Raw genomic sequence first — 10,991 nt, 5'->3', positions numbered from 1 at the left:
CATGATTTTAAAGCCAATCCTATGATTTTTGCTGAGCCTGACTCATGATTTTTGAACATTTGGGGTTGGCAATCCTGGCTCACGAGTGATGTCTTTCAGTTTAGATTCATACCCACCTCTGGCCCACATGAAGCTGGAGTTCTCAACCTTTAATTAGAAATTGGTTACACAAGAAAGACTGAAGCATGAAAGGGAAGCTATAGAAAGTGTTCTGTACACTAAAAAAAAAAAAATCAGTCCCCACTGCTCTGTGCCCTTTCTTCCACCCCTCACAACTCCAGGGTTAACAGGCAAATCTGGTTTCCAGAAGAGGTACAGCAGGAGCACTTTGGACTTGACCATAGGGGGTTAAGAGGGTTTCCAGTGTTCTACCATACTCTGCCTCCCCCCAACATACGAAAGTAATTTATTACAAATCATAGAATATCAGGGTTGTAAGGTCGTCTAGTCCAACCCCCTGCTCAAAGCAGGACCAACCCCCAATTTTTGCCCCAGATCCCTAAATGGCCCCCTCAAGGATTGAACTCACAACCCTGGGTTTAGGCCAATGCTCAAACCACTGAGCTGTCCCTCCCCCCAAATCCTCTGGCCCCATTTCAGTGTAAGAAACCACTGTTCTAAAACCTGTAGCCAATGGAAATTAGTGAGATTGAGGTGGGAGGGGGAGGGACGATGGTATAATAAGGATACCAGGCAACTTAGGTTCAGTATACAGATACAAGAGATGACAGCAATATCCTGATGTGAATATATTTGTTCAGGCATCTGAACTCCACATTATCCTGTTTTCAGCGTATCTGCATCAGAGATGCCTACTGAACCCTTCCAAGTTTGGACTTTACAGGTAAATCTTTCACAAGAGCAACATGGATACTTTGCATTTTGTGAGTTCCCAATAATAATAAATCAATAAGAAACAAGAGTAGCTATTAAAAACTGTATTTTCCCCCCCAACAGTTACATTTTTAGTCAAAAGATTAAACCACAGACACAGTTCACTTTTCTTAAAAAGATGTAACAGCTCAGAAATGCCATAGATACACATGGAGTATGCATGTTAGCTTTGACAATGACAGGCCACTACAGTCCAGCCCCCTCATTCCAGCCAGCGGCCAGAAACACATATCACCTTAAATTAACCCTTTAAGGGCTGCCCCCTTTGCACCAAAGTTAAAATCAAAGTGCCTCTTAGTTCAGATCACAAGAACCAACTGGGCTCATTGCTGGTTTCATTTTAATACAGGGAAATCTTATCGAGCCTCAATAAACTGAGGTAAGAGATTAACTTTCACATTGAAACTTTACAAAGATGCAATTGAATCAAAACGATCTTTTTCATAGGTAGAATTACAGTTGTTCCCATTTACACAATGGTTATTTGTTCAAAATAAAGTCCCCACTTCTCTCTCCCACACATATTCAAATGGTTTCTCCTGTTTGTTCACTTTTGAGATTTTAATAACATCTGTATCATCATAATTGCATGTCATGAGAACAGTCAAGTAGTCACAGCCAGGATCCTGAGCTGTTACTCCAAATAATTAACAATCGCATGAAACAAACTAGGTACAGGTGAATGGATTTCTATTTAAATACAGTTGAAATATCTTAAATCAGTGCAACCCACAACAAAATCTAGAAGTGTAAAAATTTACTGCACATAATAGAGAATGAAGTGCTTGGTTTTAGGCAGCAGCACTGGGTACCTCAGGATTTTAATATTCACTGTGCAGATTCCTGAAGAATGAGTGCATGTTTTTCAAATTTCACTGGAGACGAAGGCCCTACTTCTTCTCCCAGCACTGTGAATCTGTGCATGTCACATGTACACTCATGTTTGGGCAGTTTAGTGCATTCCCACTGCCACCAATAGAACAATGGCCACTGAAAAACTGATTAACCCTGGAGACAGATGACTTCCATCTCACTGAATTGTTGCAGGTACTAGAGCCATACTGCACATAATACTGCAGGTGATAAGAAACTTTGCTTATTGTATTCCAGTGCAACATGGATGTAAGATCATGGGTGGTAATGTTCCCCTATCTGAGAGCTAAATCCTGTGCAGCAATTAAAGGGTTAAAGTGGAGCTGTATGTACTATTTTACACAATTCATGTATATGCTATACAGATTTGGCAATTTAGTGTCTCAGCCACAGATCTCATCTTTTTGCAATTCCTGCAAATCTAGAGCTCCTCTGTCAGAAGCAAAGAGAAAAGCAACCCGAATGCCAAGTTTTTTCAGCAGTTCATTGATACAGCCCAGAGCAAAGCAGAAGCAGGGCTGCAGACCTCCACATTCCAGCTGCAACAGGTAGACTTATTAAAGTAAATATGTTTTTGACACATGCTCCCAAGAGAGCCAGAGGCCATAGAGCAGATAAGTATGGAAAAATTGATTGCATGGGAGACCTTGGAGCTAATAGGAAATTAAAAACACAGTTCTTAAGCCAATCAAAAAAAGCAAGAGTGTGTGCGTTCGCAAGAGTGTGTTAGGTGTGTAATAAATATTGCAAAGAACATTTGTCTTTTTTCCCCCTCAGGTCAATAAGTGAAAAGTAATAACCAATGCACCAAAAAAATCAACTTTCTGCAATGAAATTGTTGATGTCAGCAAAATACCTGCAAGCAATCTAGAGAAAGCATTAGCATTATCAGCCAATCACAATTCAATTCCAGTTCTAGGCAGCCAACCAAACCCTGTTAAAATTCACAAATATGACCTAAATAAGCACCAGAGCTTGAAAAGCTTCTTTAGAAGAAGGATGTCAAGAGACTTATTTTAAAATATAAAATATCAGAACTAAAAGAAAAGATTTCCATTGGTCAAGTTTAAAAAGTTGTCTTCCTTTAGCCAATCACAAACAGAGTCAGTCCCTTTGAACCAATTGTAAATGCATCGCTAGCTTCCTCCTCGATAACACAGCCCAGATGAGTAGCAACAGTGTATAGGAACAGATGGCTGTCAGATGTGTTCAGAGAGTTGGCAAAGGGAAGCAAAATTAAAAGGAAAAGGGCAAGGGCTGCCATGGAAAATTAGGGGTGGGCAAAGGAATTTGTTAATGCTCTGCCATCCTCTGTCTTCAGGAATCTCCTTGCCCTCTCCAGCTCTGTGTTGCTCAGACACTCTTTAGTTACTGCCTTCTGTCTTCCGTCTCTGATCTGGAAAATGCCATCACCACGTCCTCAGCACCTGTAAGTACATATAAAAAAAATGGGAGCTAAGAGTTCTGCATTCAGAGAATAGGGGGTGGATTGAATTTCAGTACTGTCAACCCCCAAAATTCAAAAGTCATGAGTCAGGATCCCAAAAAAGTCATGAGGATTTTAAAAATAATACATTTTAGGTTCCTATTTGCCTTCTGGTGTTGGAAGATTTAGGCTTCATGTTTTCAAGCTTTTCTCTGCAATCGCAAGGATTAGAATTTTTGTTCATTTTTTAAAAAAATGACTGCAGACGGTCTCCAGTTTTCACATACCTCCAGGAGCTGGAACTTTTAAAAAAAACCCACCAAATATTGAAAGAGTTGGAAGCACTGGAATTTGCAAATTCTTTGCTGGTCTCATCATCCTTCAGATCCCTGCACTGCAAAAGGACCTTGCTGAACTATCCTAGAGCATGAAGAAAGGGGCTGTTCAATAAAAAGATTTTTGGGAGTTGCTGCCCTATGTATCGTTTTCTCCTTTAACGGGATATTTTGGTTACTCTTTGCAGCCTGCCTTCATTATTCTTAACAGGAATTTCCTTCACACTAGGACTACACTATTTTGTTAGGCCTGTTGAGAGGCTTTTCATTGTCCATGGTCATAATGTGAGCATGTACGGCACCTTCCATTCAAGGGAATCAGAATGCTTTCTCAACATTAATTCGGCCTCAACATGTGTAAGGAAGGTAATTATTCTTCTCATTTTAAAGATGGAGAAACTGAAGCACGGAGGTTCAATAGCTTGCTTAGAGTCTCATGTACCAAAACCTCCCAAATGTGGCATAGAACGGAGCAGAACCCAGATCTATTGTTTTCCAGCCCCCCCCCCAACCCCCCCACATTCACGTAAACCACTCCTTGTTTATTTCAGAGATAGTCCCAGACACCATCCTGACGTTCTCTCAAATTTATTTCTGAAGACTGCTTTTCTCTCACTTCGCTCTGGCTGGTTGTAGATATTTTTAATGCTGGTCAGCTGAGCAAATTCAGTTTTGCTATATGGTGCGGCTGATAAGCGCAGTTATAGTTGTCAATATCTTATGTCCTTTCACTGAGAAGTTGTTTATATTAACAGAAACAGTCGGGGATATGTATCATATATGTGCATCCACTGGCTCACAAGTCCAAGTGTTGCCAAACAGACTTGCTCCAAAACTCAAGACACATTAGATTCTCACCTGGTAAGGTATATAATTGAGGAACATAAAAATGGTCATACTGGGTCAGACCAATGGTCTATCTAGCCCAGTATCCTGTCTTCCGACAGTGGCAGATGCCAGTTGCTTCAGAGAGAATGAACAGAACACATCAATTATCGAGTGATCCAGCAGCCCCTGTTGTCAAGTCCCAGTTTATGGCAGTCAGAGGTTTAGGGACACTCAGACCATGGGGTTGCATTCCTGACCATCTTGGCTAACAGCCATTGTCCATGAACTTACCTATTTCTTTTTTGAATCCAGTTATACTTTTGGCCTTCACAACATCCCCTGGCAACGAGTTCCAGAGGTTCACTGTATGTTGTGTGAAGAAGTGCTTCATTGTGTTTGTTTTAAACCTGCTGTCAATTAATTTCATTGTGTGACCCTTTGTTCTTGTGTTATGTGAAGGGATAAATAACACTTCCTTATTCACTTTCTCCACCCCAGTCATGATTTTACAGACTTCTATCATATTCTCCCTCAGTCTTCTCTTTCCTAAGATGAACAGTCTCAGTCTTTTCTAATCTCTGCTCTTACAGAAGCTGTTCCATACCCCTCATCATTTTAGTTGCATTTTTCCAGTTCTAATATATCTTTTTTGAGATGTGGTGACCAGAACTGCACGTAGCATTCAAGGTGTGGGCATACCATGGATTTATATAGCGGCATTATGAATTTTTCTGCCTTATTATCTCTTTCCTCATTGTTCTTAACATGCTGCTAGCTTTTTTGAGTGCTGCTGCACATTGAGCAGATGTTTTCAGAAAACTATCCATGACGCCGCCAAGATCTCTTTCTGGAGTGGTAACAGCTAATTTAGACCCCATCATTTTACATGTATAGTTGGGGTAATGTTTTCCAATGTGCACTACTTTGCATTATCGACATTGAATTTCATCTGCCATTTTGTTGCCCAGTTTTGTGAGATTCCTTTATAACTCTTCCAAGTCAGCTCTGGATTTAACTACCTTGAGTAATTTTGTATCATCTGCAAACTTTGCTACCTTCTAAGGAACGTAAGTTGTGAGCCATGATTAGCTTTCCTCTTAATTTTGTAGAGTTATATAGCACTGGACATCACTGATCTGTGAACATCCCTAAGTATATTAAGAGACAAACATTTTTGTTACACCCCTGACAGTACACAGAGCACTCTTTTTGAAACCGAAGGCCTCTATTAACCCACAAAATAGGCTTGCCATGCTGTACAAGGTCCTCACACTGCGCTTCCAAAGTGCTTCAACCAAGATCTGATGGAGCCACCTGCAAGGTTTGGTCTCCGTGACCTATTCAATCGTTGGCCGAGGCCGTCACTTGTGGATGATCACCTAACTCATGCCTAACATGAGGGGAGAACTGAACTGAGACCTACCTAGCTCATTTCACATAAACTATGAATAGCCTCATTCACTACTGACTTGGGTGGAATTTGAATTTGTGATTTACAGGCAAAAGAATCTATAGTTAACTATTACCCACATGAGCTATCCAGTCCCATGGAAAACATTCCATTCTAAATGATTTTCATTCTTCAAATGACATTTCCTCTTGGGCCATCCACAAACCAATCTGCTCTCTGGACTCCTAAATATTCACAGACGAGCACAAGGTGACATGTAAAGTTAAATGTCTTCAGAATGTTGGGGAAATGAGAGTATGTGGACTGGTCATACGGCAGTGCTATAAATAAATCTCTTTAGTCTAGATAATGCCATAAAAAAAGCGATCTAGGGGTTAACTGTGCAATATTTTTAATCTGTTTCAGAACTTCCGGCCCCCAGAGACTCAAATAAAAGCAAATGCTACTTTCATCTCTGGATCCCATAGTGCCAACTATCAAAATCACAAACTTTGTTTCTTCTAAAGAACATACTCTAACAGCCACTACCCACACAATTTCTGATATTTGACCAACCATTAAACTGATCCTTGCCATTTAAGTGTAACAGATTACAGGCACAGTATTTTTTTCCTTCATGAACTAATTAGGCCTGCATGAGCTAATTATTTCCTTTATTTAGGTTTCCTTTGAAGCCTCTAACTAAAGGACTAGACTGCAAAGGAGGAAGCTTTGAGTGCAATCTTCTCATTGATTGTTCTCACTCCCCTCCCTAACTTAAAGAAGACTCAGAGAGGCAGCTCTTCAGTGTTCTTACTACAGATGAATGTGAACCAAAATGCTATATCAGAACACCACAAAATAAGAACGGCCATACTGGGTCAGACCAAAGGTCCATCTAGCCCAGCATCCTGTCTTCTGACAATGGCCAATGCCAGGTGCCCCAGAAGGAATGAACAGAACAGGTAATCATCAAGTGATCCATCCCATTGCCCATTCCCAGCTTCTGCCCAATAGCCATTGATGGACCTATCCTCCATGAATTTATCTACTTCTTTTTTGAACCCTGTTATAGTTCCAAAACCTCCTCTAACATCACCTCAATCTGGGACAGTTACTCAGATTTGTCACCAGAAAGAATGGCTCAGGTTTGGGAATCTCCCTCACATCCTCAACTGTGAAGACTGATGCAAAGAATTCATTTAGTTTCACTGAAATGGCCTTATCGTCCTTGAGTCTCCTTTAGTATCTCGAACGTCCAGTGGCTCCACTGGTTGTTTAGCAGGCTTCCTGCTTCTGATGTACTTAAAAAATTTTTGCTATTACTTTTTGAGTCTTTGGCTAGCTGTTCTTCAAATTCTTTTTGGCCTTCCTAATTATATTTTTACATTTCATTTGCCACACTTTATGCTCCTTTCTATTTTCCGCACTAGGATTTAACTTCCACTTTTTAAAGGATGCCTTTTTGCCTCTCACTGCTTCTTTTACTTTGTTTTTTAGCCATGGTGGTTCTTTTTTGGTTCTCTTACTATGTTTTTTAAATTGGGGTATTCATTTAAGATGAGCCTCTATTATGGCGTCTTAAAAAAGTTTCCATGCAGCTTGCAGGAAATTTGCTTTTGGTGCTGTACCTTTTAATTTCTGTTTAACTAAACTCCTCATTTTTGTGTAGTTCCCTTTGTGAAATTAAATATTAGGGAAGTTTGGATTAGAGGTGCATGGGCAGCCTTCATACATAACACAACCCAATACCAGAATCTTATAATAAAATCGTAGAAATATAGGCCTGGAAGGGCCTTGAAGGGGCCATTTAGTTTATGCCCCTGTGGTGAGGCAGAACCAAGTATACCTAGACCATCCCTGACAGGTGTTTATCTAACCTGTTCTTAAAAACCTCCAAGGACAGGGATTCCACAGCCTTCCTTGGAACCTTATTCCAGGAGTTAACTATCCTTATAGCTAGAAGGTTTTTCCCTAATATCCAACCTAAATCTCCCTTGCTGCGGATTAGGCCCTTTATTTCTTTTCCTACCGCGAGTAGACATAGAGAACAACTGATCACTGTTCTCTTTAAAATAGTCCTTATGTATTTGTAGACTGTTATTCAGGATCTCACTCAGTCTTCTTTACTCAAAACTAAACACGACCAGTTTTTTTAATCATTCCTCATAGGTCACGTTTTCTAAACATTTTATCATTGTTCTCCTCTGGATTCTCTCCACTTTCAGAAAGACGTGGACAAATTATAGGGCTCAAAACAGAACATAATACTCCAGCTGAGGCCCCATCAGTACTGAGCCAAGTGAAACAATTACCTCTTTTGTCTTACATACAACACTCCTGTTAACACACCACAGAACGATATTAGCCTTTTTCTCAACTGCACCACATTGCTGGCTCATATTCAATTTGGGATCCACTATGACCCCCAGATCCTTTTCAGCAGTACTACCACCTAGCCAGTTATGCCCCATTTTGTAGTTGTAATACAACTTCCTAAGTGTAGTACTTAAGAACATAAGAATGTTTGCACTTATCTTTACTGAAATTTCATCTTGTTGATTTCAGAACGATTCTCTAATTTGTCAAGGTCCTTTTGGACTCTAATCCTATCTTCCAAAGTGCTTGCAAACCCCCATCTTGGGGTCATCTACAACTTTTATAAGCATACTCTCCATTCTATTATCCAGATCATTAATGAAAATAGCAAATAGTACTGGACCCTGGATAGAGCCCTATGAGATCCCACTAACACACACCCTCCCAGTTTAATAGTGAACCACTGATACCTACTCTGACTATAGTTTTTCAACCAGTTGTGGATCCATTTCATCTAGAACACATTTCCCTAGTTTGCTTATGAGGATGTAATAGGGGAATGTGTAGCCTTATTGAAATCAAACTACATCATATCTACTGCTTCCCCCCCATTCACTAGGCCAGAAAACTTGCCAAATAAGGAAATTAGGTTAGTTTGGCATGATTTGTTCTTAACAAATCCATGTTGACTACTACTTATAATGCCTTTATCCTATAGGTGTTTACAAACTGATTGTTTAATAATTGTTCCAGTATCCCTCCAGGTATCAGACTGAATGGTCTATAATTTCCCAGGTCCTTTTTGTTCCCCTGTTTAAAGATAGGTACTGGAACAAATTATTAAACAATCTTTAAACAGGGGAACAAAAAGGACCCGGGAAATTATAGACCATTCAGTCTGATACCTGGAGGGATACTGGAACAATTATTAAACAATCAGTTTGTAAGCACCTAGCGGATTTTAGTAAGGCACTTAGGAAGGAAAAAAAATCAAATGCACAAATACAAAATAGGCTATAACTGGCTAGGCAGTATATACATAGCAATTGCATATGAGTAAAACAAGCAAGGCAACAATCTGAATTGTCTTGAGCCAATCAATGACCTCTGAATCAGTGTTCAGCTTGAGAAGACCTCTGGGGAGCCCAACGTGAAAAACGCAATCATCCAGCATGTCTGCAACATCCTCCACAGCAGCACAGGGTTGTCCTGAATGTTCCAAGCATAGCTGACCTTAGCACAGCTAACCACGCTACTTCTGAAGAGGCCCTGGAGGTTTTTCGCCTTCCTCTGTAGCATGGGGCACGGGTCACTTGCTGGAGGATTCTCTGCTCCTCGAAGTCTTTAAACCACGATTCGATGACTTCAATAGCTCAGACATACGTGAGAGGTTTTTCGCAGGAATGGGGGGGGTGAGATTCTGTGGCCTGCATCGTGCAAGAGGTCGGACTAGATGATCATAGTGGTCCCTTCTGACCTTAGTATCTATGAATCTATGAACCTGCTAAGTGGGCTCCAAAGGTGGTGTAGAATCCCAAAACCAGGTAGCTGTTCATCCAGCCTGATGGTGATGCAAGAGTTCCTTGGCAGAGGCTCTCTCCCATTGTGTCTGCCACAGTGAAGGAGTGATGTCGTCAGCTGGATGGAAAGTGTGTAGCACTGTCCAGGTAGGCTCTCTGTTAGGCAGTTTGTGGTGAGGTGGATCCCATACATCCTTGAACAGTGGCAAGTGTGGCATTTGCTGTACCTTGGTAATCAGTTTGTTGGTTGCGTTCTGACCACTGGATGTTAGGTGGAGGAATACTGGCTAAGACTGGTAACCATGCAAGCTTTGTTGGCTTCAATGTTGCCTGTAATTCTCATGGTATGATTAATCTACGTGTCTACTAGTCTAGAGTGGGGAAGGGTTAACCAAACTGAGACACAGTATTTGCCAACTGACTAGCAGAGAGTGAGCGCCAAACTATGAAGGGTTTATGCATTAGTTCCCCAGGTGGACCCTACCCATTTGTTCGGGAGAGGGTTTCTGCTCTCGATCTTCTGAGTTATTTTAGTGAGATGGTATTTATAACCAGTGAACTGAGTCTACTGGATTCCAATTACTGCGGATCTAAACAAGGACAAGGAAATGCTAAAAGTGTTGGCCCCTCCCTCAAAGCTAGGCAGTAGTACTGCTGAAAAGGATCTAGCGGTTATAGTGGATCACAAAGTGAACGAAGCCAACAATGTCATGGAGTTGTGAAAAAGGCTAATTTAAGGCTGGGGTGTATTAATAGGAGTGTCATATATACAACAGAACAAGTAATGGTCTCACTCTACTCAGCCCTTGTGAGACTTCAGCTTCAATATTATGTCCAGTTCTGGGTGCCACACTTTCAGAAAGATGTGGACAAATTGGAAAGAGGCTAGAGACCAACAAAAGGTGCAGAAAACCTGACCTATGGTCATGCTTAGTCATGAGAAAAGATGACTGAGCAGGGACCTGACAACAGTCTTCAAATACATTAAGGGCTGTTATGAAGACAACGGAGATCAATTGTTCTCCATGTTCACCAGTGGTAGGACAAGAGTAGACAATCTACAGCAAGGGAGAGTTATGTTAGATATTAAGAAAAACTTCAATTATCCTTCTAGTTAGAAAAGTTTTCCAAGGGAGGCTGTGGAGTCCCCATTAATTGGAGGTTTTTAAGAACAGGTTAGATGATCAAGGATGCTCTACATATTCCTGATCCTGCCTCACCCCAGGGAGCTGGACCAGATGACCTCTCGAGCTCCCTTCCAGCCCTATATTTCTATGATTTTGTCCCTTTATGCTTGTGCTATTCTTTTGTACTCAGCTGTAGCAAACTGTCCATGTTTCCACTATTTGTAGGGTTCTTTTGATTTTCAGCTCATTAAACAGCTGCTGATGCAGTCATATCAGCCT

At 40.9% G+C, this 10,991-nt stretch overlaps 1 protein-coding gene across 3 annotated transcripts in view; it reads right to left on the bottom strand.

The window, feature by feature from the left end:
* Positions 1-923: 923 nt before the first annotated feature.
* The window catches only part of CTNNBIP1 (catenin beta interacting protein 1), a 63,897-nt gene continuing 53,829 nt past the window's right edge, over positions 924-10,991 (bottom strand). For all 3 annotated transcript variants that reach the window (XM_037881478.2, XM_037881479.2, XM_043531599.1), the window contains one exon: positions 924-3,194. In XM_037881478.2, coding sequence (XP_037737406.1) covers positions 3,136-3,194 — 59 coding nt within the window. In that variant the 3' untranslated portion in view covers positions 924-3,135. The remainder of the gene's footprint in view (positions 3,195-10,991) is intronic.

This window comes from Chelonia mydas, chromosome 18 (assembly GCF_015237465.2).
Source record: "Chelonia mydas isolate rCheMyd1 chromosome 18, rCheMyd1.pri.v2, whole genome shotgun sequence".
Taxonomy (NCBI): Eukaryota; Metazoa; Chordata; order Testudines; family Cheloniidae; genus Chelonia; species Chelonia mydas.
This window is presented reverse-complemented; position numbering and strand designations above follow the sequence as displayed.